The sequence below is a fragment of the Chelonia mydas genome, chromosome 2, assembly GCF_015237465.2.
Source record: "Chelonia mydas isolate rCheMyd1 chromosome 2, rCheMyd1.pri.v2, whole genome shotgun sequence".
NCBI classification, from domain to species: Eukaryota; Metazoa; Chordata; order Testudines; family Cheloniidae; genus Chelonia; species Chelonia mydas.
In genome coordinates, this window is record NC_057850.1 from 139,461,422 (window position 1) to 139,484,517 (window position 23,096).

The 23,096-nt window shown below is 39.2% G+C and overlaps 1 protein-coding gene across 3 annotated transcripts in view; it reads right to left on the reverse strand.

Moving 5' to 3' along the window:
• The window catches only part of ADCY2 (adenylate cyclase 2), a 432,450-nt gene that overhangs the window by 109,823 nt on the left and 299,531 nt on the right, over nt 1–23,096 (reverse strand). For all 3 annotated transcript variants that reach the window (XR_006288776.1, XM_037893358.2, XM_043540281.1), the window contains exons 8-12: nt 7,685–7,843; nt 7,173–7,305; nt 6,595–6,771; nt 4,918–4,961; nt 1,765–1,845 (exon numbers count right to left, since the gene is read on the reverse strand). Coding sequence is in view for 2 of the 3 variants with exons in the window: in XM_037893358.2 (XP_037749286.2) it covers nt 1,765–1,845; nt 4,918–4,961; nt 6,595–6,771; nt 7,173–7,305; nt 7,685–7,843 (594 nt within the window). In the remaining variant the exon portion in view is untranslated. The remainder of the gene's footprint in view (nt 1–1,764; nt 1,846–4,917; nt 4,962–6,594; nt 6,772–7,172; nt 7,306–7,684; nt 7,844–23,096) is intronic.

Genomic DNA, 23,096 nt, shown 5'->3' on the forward strand with positions numbered 1-23,096 from the left:
GCATGTAGTTTTTGGATGTAGCTTTTAGTAATAATGATGTGTGAGAAGGAAAGAAGTCAGCTTAGATCTCTGATCATAAGTTAAAACTGCAGGATTGGCAAGTTTTTACATGTAAACTAAGAACATTTGTTATGGAAATCATTGATAAACAACATATAATGGAACCACACAATGCCATTTTGCAGTGTCACTTTTTAGAGCCCATGTACTTTAAAACACACTAAAGCTATATGGATTGTGTCTTGTAACCCATTCTTAGACTAACATAGTATAAACAAACCTATTTGTCTATCTGAGGACTTGCTTACAATCATTTTGTTATTTGTGTGTGACATGACTGTCAACATATACTTCCATTGAGAACTTAACTCAAAATTATTTTCTTAAAACTACAGACAGCCTGATGGGATTGTTACACATGAAAATTAATTGTGGTCCTTGAGTTTCTAGCAATTAGGTGCAGTATACAAGTTATTCAACTGAGAAAATATTGGACACCTGCAGTGGAGAATACAATTCGTAACTACTAACCACAATTTTTGCAAATACATCCCCCTATTTCACCCTGAAGTGATAGTTAATATTTAAAGGAGAAGTATTTCACCCTTCAGTTAGAGAAGTATTGACCTTGTTCTTATCTATTCACTACCAGGATCTGATATCATCAATAAGTGTCACCTCCAGTTCCTCCAAGGACATATACTCAATGTGTGCCTCTCTGCCTCTGAGAACAATTTACATGTACAGACTAGCTACATTATGCTCTAAGGAATCAATGGACCAACTGAAACAATGGTTATCAAAGGTGGCACAAGAGGTTCTGTTCTGTGGAGCTGCTTCTGTCACTCTGATTTCAGTATTAGAAAGTCCTGGTTATTATTTCTTCATCTCACTTACTCTTCTACTGTGACAGATGCAAGCAGACATGGAATGCAGCTAGAGGAGCATAATGCTTTATTCTCTTTTTCCATGTTTATCCCCATCTGTTTTTAACCCTGATCATTAATTATTTCCGTTTTCACTCCTTACTGCTAAGTTCCTTTGTTCTTTCTCCTTACCTCTGCTCTGTCTTTTCAATTACTATTTTAAGGTGCACTTATCTATGAAGTCAGAAAATAAAAGAACAAACCCAAATATTTCACTAGCAGTCCCATCAGTTTGAGATATAACTACACTTAATTTCCCAGTTGTATATAAGGCTTTATTCGAGCATAAGCTTTCGTGAGCTACAGCTCACTTCATCGAATACATCCGATGAAGTGAGCTGTAGCTCACGAAAGCTTATGCTCAAATAAATTGGTTAGTCTCTAAGGTGCCACAAGTCCTCCTTTTCTTTTTGCGGATACAGACTAACACGGCTGCTACTCTGAAACACATAAGGCTTTGTACCAATTCTTAGGAGGATTTGGAGAGGTGTTGTACACATGGGGACTTAGGGCCAAATCGTGGATTCCTGTAGAAGGCCTAAAGAACGAAGTTTTGAGCAGAGGAACTTCCAAGGGCAAACGGAATCTTCCCCCACTGTATGAATCACAAGTGCAGCAGCTATTAGAACAATGCCCTTGAAAAAGTTGCTGCACAATGCTGCTCTTTCGCCTGCAGGGAGCGTAACGTCTCTCTGAGGGGCCTGTTCTATTTCCTGAAGTGGAATGGGGGATGCTCCACGGCTTTTTGGGTGCTGTGCACCTATCCCAGGAGAGGCAGCAGACTCTGCCATCAATTGTAGAAGAATGTGAACGTTAAAGGGAGGAGATGTAAATATACTTTTGAGCATTAATTCCATCAATGGCCTGAATCATCCTCTCATTCAATTCCTCTTCAAATCTTTTCTTCTGTGATTTTGTTCTGTAATGAAAAAAGATGAGATATTATCATTGGATCTTGATTGGAAAACTGGACTATAGTCACCAAAATGAAATTCAACAAACACAAATGAAAGGTGCTACAGTTAGGGAAGTAAACCAAATGTACAAATACAAAATGGGAGAAAACTGGCTTGACAGCAGCACTGCTGAGAAGGATCTGGGAGTTGTGATGGATCACAACCTCAACATGAGTCAGCAATGTGATGTTTTTGCAAAAAAAGGCTGCATTAACAGAGGCACCACATGCAAGTCACAGGAGGTGATAGTACCACTCTACTCAGTGCTGGTTAGGCCTGAGCTGGAGTACTGCATCCAATTTTGGTCATCAATTTTTTAGAAAGGATGTAGAGAAACTGGAAAGAATGCAGAGGTGAGTGACAAAGATGATGAAAGGGATGGAATGCAAGCCAGATGAGCAAAGGCTGAAGGAACAGGGTATGTTTAGTTTGGAAAAGAGGAGATGAAGAAGGGATATGATAGTTGTCTTCAGCTACTTGAAAGGCTACTATAAAAAAGATGGAGAAAAGTTGTTCTCTTTTGCCACAGAGGGCAGCACAAGAGACGTTGGGTTCAAACTACACCATAGCAGATTTAGATTAAATCTCAGGAAAACTTCCTGTCAGAAGAGTAGGACAATGGAACAGAAAGTCTCTGGAGGCTATGGAAGTTTCTTCACTGGAGGTTTTTAGCCACACATCTTGGATGGTTTAGATACAACAAATCCTGTATTTTGGCAGGGGTTTGGACTAGATGACCCTTGCAGTCCCTTCTAACCCTGTGATTCTATGACAATCCATCCCCCAAAGAACATACAATCTAAAAACAAAACATAAGGTGGTGCTTTAAAAACAAAACAAAATACACTTGTAGAAAATTAGAGCTGAGGAAATTTCTGTTAAAGGAAAGTACTCACTTCGGTAATGTAATGAATTTATAAAAAAGAATTTCATATTCTCAGCTCCTTAAAAATATCCATGTTTGCTGCAGCTATTTTTGGCAATATTTGTCTACGTTGTGTGACTAGATAAGAACATGCCATTCACATTCATAGGAACACTTTGTATGGTCTGATTAGAGGATCTAGAACTTTCCAGTAGCAGGTTTGGAAATAATTATCAAAATTTTATTTTCAAATATATTTCAGGTTTCTCTTTATATAGACTGTAAAACTACTATAATGAACAAAAAGATTCATTTTATTTTAAGTTAGCTGGGCATGGAATGGACATAATGTCTGCATGCATAGGACTCTCTTCTGTTACACCAGGCTTCACTTGTTCACTTCAAAAGTTGTGCTCTCCTAAAACCTGGAGCACCTCAAATATCTCCAGGTTTTCTTTCCACCCTTTCAAGATTAATATCCAAAATTTAAGATATAGGTAGTACCTTAGATTTGAACTACCTGAACTCCTAGGGTTTATAACTCACAGATAACTCACAGATTTGAATTTTGGCAAGGTTAACTCAAGCACTTCCTCCTTCTGAGCCATGACTTTTGGATTAGTTCTTAATAACTGAGGATCTAAAGGATGGTTCAATTGATAAGATAGCGTAGGTTTGCAGAGCAGTTTCTATAGAACCCTATTACTTTTCCACTGAACGTAACTGATTTCAAAACTATTGAAATGTATCACTGATTTCATGACTATTAGGTATGTGTCAAGTGTCTATGACCTATTTCTTACAAGGAGTCCAGGATAACAATAGACACTTGTCCAATCTTATCTAACCCTATCTAGCAAACAACTAAGACGATGGGATTTCAAAAAGAGCCGAGCGCTCACCTAACTGTTCCCTTTGACCTCACTGGGAGTGGTTGGGTGATCAGCTCCTTTGAAAATCACTACTTATTCAAGTGCCTTAATATGGGTATAGGAGCCTGATTTTAGGTTCCTATTTGTGAAAATCTTGGCCATAAGCTATATTATATTTTCAGGCCAAGTTATACAATCCTAGTTTTTTGAACCTTTGGAGTCTATTTTAGAGTACAATTAAAGAATAAGAAAACAAATGCATTTCCAGCATTTGAAAGATTTCATTCTTTGAAAATACTACAGTAAAATGGTTCACTCTTTCACTACAGTGCTGACATACACGATTTTCACATTCTGTGCAAACTGAAACATAACTAATGCACTTTAGCCTTAAAGCCAGGATGTGTTTGTCAGGTCTTGTAGGATCAGCCAAAGGTTGGTCATCCTATGGGATCCACAACTGCTTCTGAATGGGAACACCTGCCTTCCTGTCAACCTTTGGATAGTGTCGGGTATTTACAGGGCATGGACATGGGAAGAGAGGCCACAGATAGGATGAATTACCACCTTTGGAAAGGGAATGAAAATTTTAGTTTTGAATGGAATGGTTCTTTTAAACCAATTGATGGTACTTGTGATATCACTTATAGCAATGAAGAAAATGTTATTTACAGTTTAGCTTTCTCAGGCTCTTAAAAAGATGATACCCAACTCTAATTTTCTTGCAATACCATGCTAATTTTATTTTCAAAGAACAGCCATACTCTTTTCTTGGGGATTTTTAAAGAACTTTTTCAGTTCACATACATCCATTTCTTCTCATTCTTTCCTAGTAACGGAAAGTTCAGCCATGAAAAATGACAAGTTGAACTTTATCATGTGAATTTATAAACATTTGTCTGGCAGTAACCCAGAATATGGCACAAAACAGCACTTGAACCACAATAATATTTTCTGAAGCTACTTTATGAAGTAAGTAACACTCAAAATAACAATTGTAAAAACCCTTACCAGCAGCCCCACTAGATTTAACTGGATATCAAATATCCAGGACAATGAGGCAGCTTCACTTTCAGATGATCCACACTGTACTGTAATGCAACTTTCTATGGGGTTAATGCTGCTTGTTGGCAGATATGCATCCATAATTAATAAGCACCATTTTAAAATATATCTATTTTTACATCCAATCTCTTTGTTGGAAGGACTTGCTCTAAAAATCATATTTTGGAAAAAATGGTTCTTAATGATGAAACTGTTGTATCTATTGTACTTTATGTGAATACATTTATACATACCTTTCTCTGCAGCGCTGGAAATGATACTGACCCATTGGCACATCCTAAAAAATAAAAAAAAAAAAGAAGGAAAAAAACCCCTGTATCAAATGTAGAACATTCTGAAAATATTCCTCATGTTGAAAATATTTGTTAGACTATAGCGATGCAAAATTTGTCAAGAAGAAAACTCTGCAAATACATTAGTGCTAATCTGTTACCAGATCAATACATGAAGTTTTCAAACAGGTGTTAATAAGTACCAGCTTTTTCACATAATAAGTTTTAATGAAGCAGAAAAAGGGAATGATTTGGAAAATATGATTAGGCAAGAAGCTTCAATGTAAATATTAAATTATTAATATGATTTGGTTGGATCCAAAAAGCTTTTTCCCTATAAGTTTTACTACTTCAGTACCTAATCATGATCCCACTGAAATCAATGCCAAAATTCCCATTGCTTCCAATGGGAGTTAGGGTTAGTCAGTGCCTTTGAAAATTAAGTAACATCTAATTAAGTGCACAAATATGCATTATGACCACTATTTTTAAATGATGATGATTACTGACAGCAACCATTATTTTGTGACTAAATAATAGTTTGATGCTTTTTATGGTTAACATGTTGCATTCACTTTATATTTTTGCTTTGATGTACTGAACTTACTGATCAAAAATCTTGAGTTAATGAGAAGTTACATGGTTCAACCCTACATACTCAGTGCAAGGAACATGGGATTGAATTCCAATGTTGAGTACAATCAGAATCCCCCCCCCCCCTTTTTTTTTTTCTTTTTCAGTAGTAGATGATAGTGATGTGCAGTAATCACAGAGACATTGGGACTGAATGATAGGAAAAAAATCTCTTACCTAATAATTTACTGGTGTGCTACAGAACTATTGACCCAAATCTTCATCTATGTTTGAGGAGCCCACAATGAAGCTTGGAAAGGCAGGGGCTGTTGGCTTGTGTACTCCAGGATAATTTAGAGCAGTTAAAGAGCACAGCAAAGCCCTGGCCATGCTGCCTTTTCCCCAACTATGCCTATACTGCAGTGAGAGAGTACATCTCTCAGAGAATCTCTCTCTACTGATGTTCTCCTCCTGTGGCTGTCTAGCATCGGCTTTTAATCCAGAAACCGTCTGCATGGTGGTGCTAAGTAACCACACTATACCCTGGAGTTGTGTCCATAGGCCTAGAAAACCCAAATTTGCTCTCCAATGTGCACACACAACTCCTGTTGATTTCAGTGGGATTTCAGACTTGCACTGATAGCAGAATTTGGCCCTTTAGAATCTGATCCAAAGCCCATTAAGTCAATGGAAAGACTCCCATTGACTTCAGTGAGCTTTGGATCTGGCCTTTAAAACTGGATCTCAAAACAGAAAGCAAATACAGAGGCATATGTTTTTGTTTAACAGGAAATTATAATTTTTTGCAGTGTTGCTGTAGCCATGTCTGTCCAGCATATTAGAGAGACAAGGTAGGTAGGTAATACCTTTTATTGGACCAGCTTACCTGAAGAAGAGGTCCATGTAAGTTCAAAAGCTTGTCTTTTTCACTAACAGAAGTTGATCCAATAAAAGATTTCACCTCACCCACCTTGTCTCAGGAAATAATAGAACATTTAATACCAAGGATTTAATTTTTCTTTCAAAATAGCTATATAGTTTGAAATGACATAAATAGGCCCATACTGTGGTACTAATCTTGCCATTTTCAGTGGTCATGCTGTCCCTGTGGTGTAAGTGTGCAAACGGCTTGGCTGCACCCCAAGATTCCAGGTACCGAGTCATGCGGACAGAGGCCCTCATCTTAGCTCCATCTAAGGTATGCCGGGGTCTGAAGTGGTGCTGAGGACTTCGCCTTTCTCCCTGAAGGGGAAAAAAGGATGAATATTTGTCAATGATTTAATATAGTACATGCTTAAATCCTGTTGTAAAACACACGTGTGCACTCACACACATGCAAACATATGTGCACTCTCTCAGCTTTTATATAATACTATATATCCATACATTTAACTATAACTGAGAGGTGCTGAGAGCATGCAATTCGCAGTGGCTCCAATAGAGTTGCAGAGGTTCATTTCTTCTCAGGATCTGGCCATTACTGTATATATCAAACAGAAGGTTTCTTTTCTAATCCAGGTAATATTTGTTTAGTACTTCTTGGCAACACTAAGTCAAAATCATTGTTCTCTGAGTAACATTTTGTGTACAGGTGTGTTTAAAAACAGAACTATGGTTGACAGCATAATGCAAGTACTACTAACCTTGGGATTGATTACAAAGTAGGTTTTAACATTATGCTCCTTCAGATATGGGTCCCTTACATCTCCATCCCCTTCTTCCACTTTGTATGCTCCATTCAAATGTGCCAAGGTGACTGAAGTAATGTGAACACGGCTGAAATTATGTTTGTTAAATAAATTATTATGGAATATTAGAAATATTAATTTATAGCATTATTTTTAACTGAAAAAAAAATCAACAGTTATCCTATATAGAGTTTTGCAAATTAAAGATACAATAATTAAGGGTGCCATTTTCAAAAGTTCTTATGTGTACAAATCAGGTAGAAAGCAACAAATCTGGGGTTTTCAATATAAAAAGTATCAGCTCGACTCATACCTTCCCTCAGGAAAACAACTAACACATATTGATAATATTGATAAGAAGCTCTAAGTCCTGGTTAAGATTTCTTCATAAAGTTCTACCATCAATTATCTATATATTATTTATTTGATAGGAAAATGTATTAAAGTTCATGTATACAAAGTCTTACCCTGGGACTCCTCCAGCTTCCATGTGGTTTGCCAGTGTAACATCATGTGACCATACATCATACTGCCACTTCTGTAGCCCAATAACACCACAAAGAACATTTCCAGAATGCACTCCTACACGCATATTGATATCAACTCCAGTTGCATCTCTGACCTTCCTACAATTAAGAAGAATAATCATGTTAGGATACAACATGGGTCCATAATTTTGAATTTACCAGAAAGCCAAACAACAGTGATAATGGTACCTTATTTCATTTATCTCTAATACCAGGAGGTTACTCAGATGTTTTCTTTTACTAAAAGGTTTACTTTTTATACGTTATCACTGTCGTCACATTTTTTGAACCATTTGTTTGCAACAAATACTCATTCTAAAGTCCAAACTAGAGTTCCCTTTTTTAATACCTATGTTAATTATTTGAGGAATAGTAAGCCATACAGAGGAGAAACTTGGCCTTCTGACTAAGCTTGAAGTGCAACTCTTTGGAAGATCTTTGTTCTATCCCAGCTCTGTTGCCAAGTATGTGTGAGATCTTTGATAACTCATGTAACATCTCTGTATCTCAGTTAACCTATAATATTTACCTACCTCAAAAGAAGTGTTATTAATGTTTGTAAATGTTTTTAACTCCATGGAATGAAGGTGCAAAACTAATCACTTCTACACCACTCCAGTGACACAAAGCAGCTGTAGTCCTGTATATATAGCCAGTTAATACAGTGGAAAGCAGCTGAAGCACACTGGTTAATCTAACCCTCAGATTATTTTGTTAGGAGGCAGAAAACACTCACAGTACTTGTGATCCCCATGTATCAAACTTGGAAAATACTGAGCATGGGAAATCTGGTTTGGGAGGTTCAGAGTGGCAATATGAAATACTGCTACAAAGAGATCCATATGCAGTAGTTATTGTAGGGTTTGGTACATGATATTGGTAACATAATCAGTCTAAGGGAAAGAATGTTACCACATTACCTTATAGTAATGTGGGGGGAGGGATAGCTCACTGGTTTGAGCATTGGCCTGCTAAACCCAGGGTTGTGAGCTCAATCTTTGAGGGGGCCATTTAGGGATCTGGGGCAAAAACTGGGAATTAGTCCTTCTTTGAGCAGGGGGTTGGACTAGATGACCTCCTGAGGTCCCTTCCAACCCTGATATTCTATGATTACTTGCCTGTTGAATTATGGAACAAATATGGCACAGTCATTTCTCTTTCTTCTCAAGCACCAAGAATTGGCTTGGGCAGAAACTGGGCACTGAACCTAATGGATGTCTGGTTTAATCTGGTATGCCAAATCCTATCTTCCTGTAACATTTCTGAAATGGTCTTGGCCCAGAAGGTGAAAATTGGTGGAATTTTATTTGACTGCCAATGCTTCAAATCATGCTTCAAAATTATTTTTATGAAAGATGAGGTTGGAGTTCTCAGATATTCTAGGCCCCATTCACTTGATAATGCATGTTTCCTTTCTACTACTGCTCTTGTACACAGTTTTTCTGTAGCTGACATACAGTTTGTAAGTGATCTCTGTAAGCAGTCAGCGTAAGATAAATGCAGCTTTGTTCTGCAGGACTTTAGTGCAATACATCTTTTTAACAGACTACTACAGAAAATCAACATCCTTGGGAGTTTTTTGTGCTTCAGCAGAGAACAGCAGAGAGGACAAAGTTCTCCCAGCTTTATTTATTTATTTTCTCCCCTACCTTGCATCCTTGATAGTCATTTACATCTGTGCGTTGTGTTAGCCATCTGTGCAAAGCAGGTATAAAATGCTACCAAATCAGAACAGCAGTATTTAGCAAGTGCTTTGTACAGGAGGCTAACACAAGGGTCAAAGGCAGTTGAAATTTAGGCCCTAAATCTTTTTCCAGTGACATCCTGACCAAAAGTAAGATAGCAAATTGGCCTCTGCATTTCATTTTAGGTCACAAAGTTGACAAATCTTACATGAAATTTGAAGATTTTAATTAGCTTGAATCAGGTTTCAAGGTCACATTTTTCTCTGTGTGTTTCTCTCACAAACTCTGAGTTGGTTTTCATTCTTGACACAGAGGGTTTCTGGGAGCAGTGGGAGTAGCAATGAATCCTCATAACTCAGGCTGCTGCTGCTGCTAACTGAAGCTCTAAGGCTACAGTTGTCTGTTACTGCCATATCTTTGCTTCACGGATGGCCAATGTATCTGTCTAGCAAAAGTTTAACTGGGGAGCACAGCTTTCCTTCCCCACACCAACTTTTCCCTGTCCCTGCTGTGTGGGAGCATGGACAGAGCCCACAAAACTTTGCCATTTACAGAGGACTCAAATGCCCTGTCAGTGCTTCTAAAATCGTAACCCATGTTCCCTACCCAATGACCACACAGTTTCTGCTGAATAATGTGCTCTCCACAGCTGAGGAAGAGAGAGCAGAATGTGCTCCATACAGAAGTCAAAACAACAAAGAAATATGAGTATCAGAAGTCATCAGAACGTTATACTGAGATTATTCCATTTTGATCTGTTATTACAGTGATGCAAAAAACAAACAAAAACACAACCCAGGAAAGCTTACAAGAAATAAATTGTGTTGATCCTCAGATCATGAAACAGGCTACAGAATACTGTAAAGAAAATAAACCATTATTTATTAAGTATTACAAAAATACAGTTTCGTAAATCAAATCATTATGAACTTTTATTGCTATTATACCCAGGACAATAAGACTGGAAGAATAAAATTTAATTGAAGAAAAGGCACTTTAAAGACACATTAGAAACAATTTCATGTAAGGAAGAGTGGCATGGAATGGGAAGTCTGTTGATGCAAAAGGTTGGAAGCAATTACTGTATATCCTGTGTAAGAAGAGCTATATTAAAAGGGTTGAATCATAAAAAAAATAGCTAAAATGCTTTCTTTTCTTCTTAGTATTTTTAATGTAAGATAAAGTGCTGCTCTGGCTAACCAGTAGGCTTTTTCAGAGGAAACCAAAGCAAGTTCTTGGTTTCTTTTGGATTTCCTTAAGGAGGGATGTATTAACAAAGAAGAATTAGAAAGACTATTGTAAATTAGAGTTATGGATGCAAAATGTCTAAGGCTGTGGAACTACTCACATTTTTAAAATTAGGCATGTGCTTAAGTGCCTTGCTGATCTGGGGCCTAACTGGCTTTCTGACTTGAATAAATATGCATACAGGCAACTAGATATAGAAATTAAGAATATACACACAGAAATTCAGCAGAGCACTTAGGCTAGGATTTTTCAAAGGAGCCTGAGGGAGTTAAAGTGCCCAAATCCCATTTAATTTGATTTCATTTGGGATGTGGGCACTTTGGGTCCCATGAAAATCCCAGTCTTAAACACATGCTGAAGTGCGTTGCTGAATCAGGACTACAGAAACTGAATGCTCACCCTATTTAAAGGGTTTTTGTTGTTCCAACAATTACTTTCATGTCAATGAAAATGTTCTCTGAACAAGAAAGAATTTCATGAGATTAAATCAAAGACAGCTGTTGAGAACCTCTAGTTGAGTAATATTTAATTGAGAAGGCCACCAGATGGTTGTGCGGGAGAGAGGTGAAGGAAAAACAACAACAGAATTTAAAATGAAATGTAGAATATTTCTTTGATATAGAGTCATAGAATTGTATGACTCTGAAGGGACCTCAAGAGGTCATCTAGTGCAGTCCTCTGCACTCATGGAAGAACTAATTATTCTCTAGACCATCCCTGACAAGTGTTTGTCTAATCGGCTCTTAAAAAATCTCCAATGATGGAGATTCCACAACTTCCCAAGGCAATTTATTCCAGTGCTTAACCACCCGGACAATCAGGAAGTTTTTCCTATTGTCCAACCTAAATTTCCTTGCTGCAATTTAAGCCCATTGCTTCTTGTCCTATCCTCAGACGTTAAGGAGAACAATTTTTCTCCCTCCTTCTTGTAACAACCTTTTATGTACTTGAAAAGGATTATCATGTCCCCTCTCAGTCTTCTTGTCTCCAGACTAAACAAACCCATTTTTTTCAATATTCCCTCACAGGACAGCACTATACTCCTTCCCCCAGCTTAGCTTTATGCTTAAGCCACCCAACTGAGGTACAATTGCTGTTAGTACAACAGGAAGCATATGTGCATATAGCTTGATGGGAGTCGTGGGCACTGAGCTCCTTTATAAGTAAGGCAATAACTGTAAGGCATGTTGACTCCATAATGTGCAATGTAGACCACAGAAGTAAAGCATTCTGAAATAAAGATAAGTAGGACTATTCACATATTTACATGGGAATAATCACAACTTTTTACTTCAGTTGGGAGAGTCATGTGTTTAAGAACCAGGCTGAATAAGGGACTAAGACCACAGATGACTAACTAGGCTCTCTATTTTTTTTCTATCACCTAACAATTTGGTCTAATTCCTCTTTACTTTAGGGGCCACTGGAGCTGAAATTATCCTGATATGTACAGCAAAATCTATGCACAATTGCTAGTTTTAGTATCAAAGTGTTTTACTTTTGTAGTTCAGGGCCTCAGTGTCCACATATGTGTTGACCTGAAACAACTAAAAAAAAATTTCAAAGAGAAAAATAAATCCTATGCATATTAGATGACATCCTTCCACAAACATTCTTTTTCCTTCTAGGTTTTGCAGTGGCAGATTTAGAGTTAGTGGGCCCTACGCGCAGCTTCATTTTTGCCCTCCCACTGCCCAACACCCAGCCAAGAAAAAGAACATTCTCTCTTATCTCTCACCCATTTTTCATTCTTTTTTTCTGCATCCTTCTCCTATATTATAAGTAATAGGAAGTAAATGAAAATAAAGTGAGGTACCTTGATTGGGGCAGGGGGTTGGGTGCTGGGTGCAGGCTCTGGGCTGGGGCAAGGGTTTGCTATCCACAATTCACAATGTGTAGCAACCTCCGGCCACTCAAAACTCCTTTTGTCTTAGGTAGGGACTTATGATTAATTTGCCCTTAGTTATGTTAATTTAGAGTGAGTTCACAGGCATCAAGCAGTCTGTGATTCATCCAGTCATCAGTACCCCTCGGTTTAACAGTACAAAGCAGGAAGAAACAAGCTTTTTAGAGGCTGGTGAGTCTAACTTGGGAACTCCTTAGTCAAATGACCCCAAATCTTGGTCAAATGCTAAGTTTCCTCTAAGCTGCGCGGCCAAGCCTATCAAGGGTCACACAGGTGCTCAGGGCTGTGGCGGGGAGATGCGAAGGTGCCTCTTCTGCGGCCCCAGCCCAGGTGCTGCTGCGGCCGGGGAGGGGCGCCTCGTCCCCCCAGCCCAGGTGCTGCTGCGGCCGGGGAGGGGCGCCTCGTCCCCCCAGCCCAGGTGCTGCTGCAGTGAGAGAGGGCTGGGGGGAGTCCTCTCTTCCCGCCGTGGGCCCCGGGGCAGCCTGCACCCCAAACCCCTCATCTCCGGCCCCTGCCCAGAGCCCACACCTCCAGCTGGAGTCCTCACCCCCCCGCACCCCAACCCTCTGCTCCAGCTCTGAATCCTCTCTCACACTCCAAGCCCCACAGGCCTACCCCCACCACACATCACCTCTCTATTGATACACACAACAAAATTCACTCCACACATGCATGGGAAAAATTAGAGGGAACCAAAACTGGTCAAATGACACGATGCCCCCATGAAGTACACCAAATTTCAAAGCAGTTCAATTAGCTGTTCAAATTTTAGAGCACTTACAAACTTTAAAGCATATGAAATGGTGGGAATGGAAACACCTCTAGTCATTTTTCTGTTTTGGTGCATGCACAGTGAAAAACAAACAAACATGCATTTTCTTAAATACTTTTCTCACTTTGGGACACCCAAAGATTTAGTGGGTGCCATGCACTATGTTGGGTAAAACTTGACAGATTGAGACCATTTTAACCTGCATCACATCAACAGTTTGATCTCTAACTCTGGGGGAATGCCGCCCGCCTCAACCTAGAATTTTTTTTAAATGGCTGTTTTTTTGGGGGCTGATATCTCTGGAATCCTGTGCTCAAATGACTCCAAATGTGGGCTACTACCCCACCACTGGACCCTTCTGAGGCATACCAAATTTTAAAGGAATCTGACAAAGCACGTACATTTTAAAGGACTTAGAAAGGTTGACCATTAAACAGATGTTGTGGTGCGACCTTAACTACAGCAGTGCTGCCATGCCACTACAATAAAATGTCCTATTTTGTTCTCAGAAGCCAAAACAGCTGGAATAGAGAGACGGAGCAAACTGTCATTGCCTGGAAAGCAAGAGTGCCCTTTGCTTGGTAAAATGACTGCACTGCACCTTAAGTGGAGGAGGGGGAGGGTATTGTCTGGCTCTCTGGGGTAAGGAGTATAGTGCTTTATGGGTGGGGAGTGAGTGAGAGGCTCAGGAGCTGCTGCAAAGTAGAGTGGGTTAGTGTGGTGATGCTGACCCATCCCCCAGGGACTGGCAGGTCTGGGAAGTTGATCAAGGGCAAGGCTGGCGGGAGAAGCCCCTTTTCCACAAACTAGGTGGAGCAACATCCACCCTCCCTCCCCTTGGAGGTAGCAAAATACCAGGTTTGGTCAGGATCTGCTGAGGGCATTGTGTTAGTCGCTTCTTTCTAGAGGGGCTGGGAAGGAATTTTTCCCTCACCACCAGATTGGCCAACGTGGACTGGATTTTTTTTGCCTTCCTCACAGCAGGTTCAGGGGGGCACTTTGTTATGGTGAGTAAGGAAGGGAATTAGGCTCTGATGTCGCAACTTGTTACATAAGCGTGGGGCGGATGTCCAGCACAGATACTACATAGGGAAGGGATACAGTGACCGGATAAATGGCTTGGTAAAGGATTTAAAAAGCAGATGTTTCTTAAAGAACTGAATTGGGCGGGGGAGGAATTCAGGGCTCCTATGACTGGTATGGCATGGAGCTAACCCCCCTTCCTTATCATAGAAACATAGAATATCAGGGTTGGAAGGGACCTCAGGAGGTCATCTAGTCCAACTCCCTGCTCAAAGCAGGACCAATGCCCAACTAAATCATCCCAGCCAGGGCTTTGTCAAGCCTGACCTTAAAAACTTCTAAGGAAGGAGATTCCACCACCTCCCTAGGTAATGCATTCGCGTGTATCACCACCCTCCTAGTGAAAAAGTTTTTCCTAATATCCAACCTAAACCTCCCCCACTGCAACTTGAGACCATTACTCCTCCTTCTGTCATCTGCTACCACTGGGAACAGTCTAGATCCATCCTCTTTGGAACCCCCTTTCAGGTAGTTCAAAGCAGCTATCAAATCCCCCCTCATTCTTCTCTTCTGCAGACTAAACAATCCCAGTTCTCTCAGCCTCTCCTCATAAGTCATGTGTTCCAGTCCCCTAATCATTTTTGTTGCCCTCCACTGGACTCACTCCAATTTTTCCACATCCTTCTTGTAGTGTGGGGCCCAAAACTGGACACAGTACTCCAAATGAGGCCTCACCAATGTCAAATAGAGGGGAACGATCACATCCCTCGATCTGCTGGCAATGCCCCTACTTATACATCCCAAAATGCCATTGGCCTTCTTGGCAACAAGGGCACACTGTTGACTCATACCCAGCTTCTCGTCCACTGTAACCCCTAGGTCCTTTTCTGCAGAACTGCTGCCTAGCCATTCGGTCCCTAGTCTGTAGAGGTGCATGGGATCCTTCCATCCTAAGTTCAGGATTCTGCACTTGTCCTTGTTGAATCTCATCAGATTTCTTTTGGCCCAGTCCTCTAATTTGTCTCGGGCCTTCTGTATCCTATCCCTACCCTCCAGCGTATCTACCTCTGCTCCCAGTTTAGTGTCATCTGTAAACTTGCTAAGGGTGTAATCCACACCATCCTCCAGATCATTAATAAAGATATTGAACAAAACCAGCCCCAGGATCAACCCTTGGGGCACTCCACTTGATACTGGCTGCCAACTAGACATGGAGCCATTGATCACCACCCATTGAGCCCGACAATCTAGCCAGCTTTCTATCCACCTTATAGTCCATTCATCCAGCTCATACTTCTTTAACTTGCTTATAGCCCAACTTAACCCCCATTTGCGGGGAGGAGGGGTAGGAGGGATGATAAGGTCCCAGCAATGGGTTGGCTGGGGCACCTGGATGGAAAAAGGGTCAGGGGGTGAGCTGGCGAAACTGAAATGATCATGGAGTTACCTGTACTGTACACTTTATCTGTCAGGTAATCCCAGACATCTGATAATAAAGTTGTGGCCTGATTAAAACCATATCAAGTGTCTCCTGTCCTTCTTTTGGTATACCTGGCCAATATAAAATCTTATCACTAACAAGCACTCTATTAACTGTCTTTTAAGTCTCATCTAGAGATATTGCTTGAAATCCAGAAAGAGAATAAGAATACAGCTATCATAACACCTGAATGAACTCTCTTATCAGTCTCAAGAAACCAGTCATTGCAACTGATAAACAAAATATTTACTTTTATAAGCATATTGTTTCCCCAAGTGGCACCCTGTTCCCAGTAAGCTAAATACTTCTCAAAAGTACACACTTGAGTTAAAATATTCTTAATACATTAAATGTATGATGTGTACTTGTATTTCGCTAACAAGATTCGTCTTAGTTGTCTAGAAGTTACCCTAAATCAATAAGCAGTTGAGAGCATTGAGGAACTCATCATAACTAAGGCTAGTACTATTTGTAATGGGAAACTGGGCTTCTCTGCAGCAAAAATTATTGTGAGAAACCAGAAGTGTTTCAAAGATTCAGCCTAAAAATCATGCAGATTTTGTGGTCAAGAGAACTGAATATTATGTTTTTGGCTTAATGTGTGATATCCTTGTGCATGTGTAAGTGGCAAAGGTTGGCTATAAGTATCTCTTGGCCAACATAATTTTGAACTGAATTGACATTCTTTGATAATTATTTGTCTAAATTTTGAAATTCTACTGTAGAATTGTTTGGTTGAACTGATGTGAGCGGTCCCATAATTCCAGTGGCATATAAACTTGGCTGGAAGTAAATAAGGATCCATGCTTAAGAATCCACAATTCCATGCTGATACCAAAATCACCTGCCCAGAGTAGTACAGAAGTTTCCTTTTGTAACAAGACTGTAATAAGACCTTGAATTAGTGAATTGATTTATTATTTCTTGAAAGTTGTAACTTCCTATTTCGAGTTCATTTTTTAACATTGTGAACGCTATCACCTAACCATCTTTATTTTGCTTTTTGTAATTTCTTATCAGCTTTAACAGCTGGTTAATTAAACTATTTAACCAATGTGTGGTTTATAACTTACCTTTCTCATACAGATAACCGTCTGAAGTGTTGTAGCTCTGTTGGTCCCAGGACATTGGAAAGAAATGATGGGTGAAGTAGTATCTTTTATTAGACCAATTTCTTTTGGTGAAAAAAAAAACTTCCTCACCAACAGAAGTTGGTCCAATAAAAGACATTACCGCACCCGTCTTGTCTCTCTCATACAGACAACAGTTGTATCACAACATTTGGACAGTATTATTACCAAAAACGTTTGTATGGAATCATTAGTGTACTTAAGAGCTTCCAAAAGAAAATACCAGAGCTCCTGTTGCACCTAGAAGTAGTAGTTGCTAATACTGGATGGTATTCTTGTATATGACCGTACAAAAGAGACACATGATAATATAATGTTCAATGGAAAAAAATATTTCATTGGAAACAATGAAGTCCATAAGTCTCAAGCTCAATAAAAATAAATACTTGTACCATAAATAACAAAGTGATGTAAAGGGGGAAGACACACTTTTGTATTTGGATTTTTAAAAAAACATTAAGGAAATGCACCCTCCTGATTCCATTCCAGTACTGAAAATAATAATATATATGATTCACCAAGTAGGAAGATATCAATCCAGCCTTTCAGAAAGGCTACATCCTTTCAATGAATGCCTGATATGCAAGAGCACTTCCTATTCTATCCATCTACCTACCCACTCAGGTACCTCTACTAGAGTAAACCACAAAAACAGGTATCCAATAGATTGAAAGAATTACTGTCTCAAGAATCAATACTTAAGTAACTTAAGTTACATCTGTGATGCCAGTAAGCATGGATGTGTGTAATTATGAATTAGGGGGAGTATTATTGCAAGGTCAGATAAAACCAGGTACACACAATCTATAGCAGGGATCTCAAACTCAAATCACCACGAGGGCCACATGAGGACTAGTACATTGGCCCGAGGGCCGCATCACTGAAACCTTTTCACACAACAATACAAAAGTATAGTTAAAAATGAAAAAAACGAAGAGTAATATAGTATGTTATTAAAAGTCAATGTATTAACTTTTTAAAAACTGTAATGCGAAGAGGGGTTTTAATAAAATATAAACAGTCAGTAATGCACCTCCACTCAAACGACAAAACATGCATTTACTTTTAGAATTACTTTGCTTAAAGCTCCCACCTCTGCCCCCAGGGGGCGGGGGCTGCATAGGGCACCAAAATGTCTAGGGACGGCCCTGGGTGAGGGGAGCTTGGCTGCCGGTGGAGTCGGCACCTATGGCAGGTCGCAGGAAATAACTGGCCGTGTGTTTGAGACCCATGATCTAAAGAAGCCATATTATGCATGACAGGTGCAATACAAAGGCAGAGTGTACCTGGTAAGTTCCAGGTAGTTGCTAATACCATGTATAGATACTCTTTGAATGAACTGATGCAGAAACATTGCAACTAGAAACTGAAGCTTACAAAAAAGCTATGTAATCTTTAAAACTAAAGTCCAATTCACTGTTACAACAAATCACACAGACCACTACCAAAAATCTGGACATCTAGATGATGTAATATTTTATGACATATAGGAAGCTTGCCAAACAGTACTTGGACTTTATTACTAGTGGTGAGTTTTGTTAAGTTATTGAGCATAATTAGTATAAGAACACATTAATAGTTGTTTAAGTGCCAAAAACATCCTAGAAATAGACTAACACGAACTGAAGTATTTGGTTGTTATAGGAGAGTACTTCCAAAAATATTTAAATTTGTACATTTATTTGATGTTTCTACCTTAAAATAGTGCAATTAGATCTCTGCTTAATGGATGATCTACCCCATTCTGCACCAGCTTCACTTTCTGAATGAACAGGTTTAAGATAAGACACTCAGTCATAACTGAGATGTGCTCAGTGAAGCAAGGAAAAATGGGGATAGGACAAAAGTGACTCCACGACATCTTTACCAATTTCGCCAATCCTGTAAATTGTCTGTCCCAAGAGCTCTTTTTGGAAACCAGAGATAAGGACACCCCAATCATACCCCACACTCCCTCAGGAATGCACCAGGAGAATACTCAGATGCTGGTTAAACCATCTTCCTGACTGTTTTCCATTACCACAGCTTCAAAAATAATCCTTACCTGGATGGATAAAAATCAGTAATTTTTTAAAATTGATTTTGAAAAAATTAAATTAAATATAATTCAATTTGAAATTGATAAGCTTAGGCCTTAACATAGGTTATTATAATCTCTTAAAATCATTTACATTAAATAAAAAAAAATCCAAAAACAAAAAACTACCCAAGAGATTAAGCAGTATATGTCTGCTGACAAGTTTTTAAAGAAACTCAAACCACAGAATTGGTGAAGTCACTAGCTTAGTACCTGGAGCCAGAGTTTGTTGAAGTGCTAACCCAGCTTCTGATAATACTCTCTTCTGCAGGTGGAAAGAGAATATTTTCTTCATTTCAGTTTATTCAACTAGTTCACTTCATAGATTAGTTCATTCAAAGTTAAAGAAACCAATTGGGAGTTGAAAAAGTAGGAAAGCTTGTTTTCTTCTGCCAATCTATGAATAAAATCTAGGTGTAAGAGGATGAGAGCTACTAGTTGTAAAATGCTGAAGGACATGGTGAGCAGAAACAATTAGTACAGTTCATTAACTACATATAATACATCCTTTGATTAATAAATCAGTTCATTTTAAATGCAAAACGTGTTTCGATTTTTTCTCTCATGTATCCAGCACTTTTAAGTTAATAAAAAAATGTATATGGTGTTTTTGAGAATTTTTAAATGAAACTGAATTTCCATCCAAATAGAGCTTGATAGAAATCACAACTAAAACATTAATCATCATCTAGGAAAAAATAACTGCATCATTCTCCATTTTTCTAACATAAAAAAACCTATAAAAACTAAGAATCTGATTAAAAGTAAGTATAGTTACATATTGTATCCTCCTGGTTGGTGGCGGGGGTGAAAGAAAAGAAAAGGACGCACCAAATTTAATGTAAAGGTTATATTTTAGTGCTGTCAATTAACCAGTTAACTCATGGGATTAACTTAAAAATTAATCATGATTCATCACAGTTTTAATCGCACTGTTAAACAATAGAACATCAATTTATTAAATATTTTTGGATTTTTTCTACATTTTCAAATTTCAAATTCAATTACAACACAGAATACAAAGTGTACACTGCTCACTTTATTATTATTTTTATTACAAATTTTTGCACTGTAAAAATGATAAACAAAAGAAATACTATTTTTCAGATCACCTCATACAAGTACTGTAGTGAAATCTCTTTATCATGAAAATGCAACTTACAAATGTAGATTTTTTTTTTGTTACATAACTGCACTCAAAAACAAGACAATGAAAAACTGTAGCGCCCACAAGTCCACTCAGTCCTACTTCTTCTTCAGCCAATCACTAAGAGAAACAAGTTTGTTTACATTTTCGGGAGATAATGCTGCCCACTTCTTATTTACAATGTCACCAGAAAATGAGAACAGGCGTTCACATGGGACTTTTGTAGATGCCATTGGAAGGTGTTTATGTGCCAGATATGCTAAACATTCATATACTCCTCCATGCTTTGGCCACCATTCAAGAGGACCTGCTTCCATGCTGATGACGCTTGTTAAAAAAATAATGTGTTAATTAAATTTGTGACTGAACCACTTGGGTGCAGTCTCCGGCTCTGTTTTACCCGCATTCTTCCATATATTTTATGTTATAGTAGTCTTGGATGATGACTCAGCACATGTTGTTCATTTTAAGAACACTTTTGCTGCAAATTTGACAAAATGCAAAGAAGGTACCGATGTGAGATTTCTAAAGATAGCTACAAGCACTTGACCCAAGGTTTAAAAATCTGAAGTGCCTTCCAAAATCTGAGAGGGATAAGGTGTGGAGCATGCTTTCAGAGGTCTTAAAAGAGCAAGACTTTGATGCAGAACTACAAAACCCGAACCACCAGAAAAGAAAATCAACCTTCTGCTGGTGGCATATGACTCAGAGGATGAAAATGAACATGTGTCAGTCCGCACTGCTTTGAATTGATATCGAGCAGAACCTGTCATCAGCATGGATGCATGTCCTCTGGAATGACGGATGAAGCATGAAGGGACATAGGAATCTTTAGCGCATCTGGCATGGAAATATCTTGTGATGCTGAATGTAACAGTGCCATGTGAATGCTGTACTCACTTTCTGGTAACATTGTGAACAAGAAGCAGGCAGCATTATCTCCTGCAAATGTAAACAAACAAGTCTGTCAAACTTGTTTGGCTGAACAAAAAATAGGACTGAGTGGATGTGTAGGCTCTAAGGTTTTACATTGTTTTAATTTTGAATGCAGTTATTTTTGTACATAATTCTAAATTTTTAAGTTTAACTTTTATGATAAAGAGATTGCATTGTATTAGATGAATTGAAAAATACTATTTCTTTTGTTTTTTACAGTGCAATTATTTGTAATGAAAATAAGTATAAAGTGAGCACTGTACACTTGGTATTCTGTGTTGTAATTGAAATCAATCTATTTGAAAATGTAGAAACATCCAAAAATATTTAAATAAATGATATTCTATTATTGTTTAACAGTGCAATTAATAATGCAATTAATCACAATTAATCTTTTAGTCACAGGATTAATCACGATTGATTTTTTTTAAATCACTTGACAGACCTATTCTATTTGGTTGCAAATAGTATCTTTTCATGGTTACTAGCTAACAAGACTCAACTTTTCTTTAGAAAAATAACTAAAGAGTAGAAATGCAAAACACAATTAAAACTGATCATTTAAATCAAGGTTTCCTGCTTGCTGATTTAAATCACTTTAATTTATATCAATCCACCCTGATCCTTATTTTTCTTATACAAAATTCTCAGGTCTAAGTGTAATCTCTCTGAGATTTCAATCACTTTACATTTAGATTCCCCTATTCCCAGTTCTAATTATTCTTTCAGAAAATAAACAGAGGAATCACATAGTAAAAGAAGAAAGAAAGATATTATTCAGGGTATCTACAAGTCCAAGGCTTGAATTAGGTGCACAAAACTCTTTTGAAAATCTTAGCCTAAATACTTACAGAGTAAATAATAATAAGAGTAAAAATGAACCAGGTTTTCAAAAGTAAATATTAACTTTACAAAATCTCACAATACCTACCAAATAACCATATCTAAGAAAACTAAAGCAACAATCATATCAACAGCTAGCACTTATTTTCCTAACTAAATTGTATTAAAAGAGATATTCTTAACACAGACTCTTTGGTGAGCAACATGCATTCCCCTAAAGAAGTGGTCTGTTAAAGACAAACAGCTTTCATTTTTTATCTATGCGTTACAAGAGAAGTAGCCTTTTCCAAACTCAGTTCTGGCTCCTGAGACCTTAACCTATGCGCAGGTATGCCCATGTCCTCATTAGATGCTGTCATAACCCCAGACTCTCCAAGCCCAGGAAATTCATTTCCATCCAAGACAGAATGGCTCTATCAGTTCAGAATCAAAACCAAAAGCTGCTGTTCTAGTCCAAAGAAAGGCTTTGGAACTCATAGAGTTATAGAGTTTAAGGCCAGAAGGGGCTACTACAGGCGGAGTTATTTCCTGCGACCCGCCATAGGTGCCAATTCCACCGGCAGCCAAGCTCCTCTCACCCAGGGCCGTCCCTAGCCATTTTGGTGCCCTATGCAGTCCCACACGGGGGCGGGGGGGCCTGTATGGGGCCCCAGGCCTCCGCTGGGAGGGAGCAGACTTGGGGGGCAGGGGAAAACCACCCCCCAGCACTCACCGGCGGGCCGGAGCGGGCTGGGGCCAGGTCGCTCCACTTCCCGCCGCCTGGTGAGCGCAGGGCAGGCCCGACCCCGCACTCACGGGGCAGTGGGAAGTGGAGCTCTGCTTTGCTCTCCAGGCTCCAAGCCTTGGGACTTGGGGAGCAGGGGAGAACTGTGGATGGGAGCCGGCGGAGTGGAGCAGGCTGGGGCCGGGTCGCTCTACTTACCGCCGCCGGTGAGTGCAGAGCAGACCCCTGCTGGAGTCGTCAGGGGAGTGGGGGCGGGGCTGGGGCAGGGGCTTTGGGGAAGGGGTGGAGTGGGGGCAGAGCAGGAGAGGAGCGGGAAGAGGTGGAGCAGGGGCTAGAGCAGCACGCAGCTGCGCCGGGCACCAGGAAATTTGTAGCTCCTGG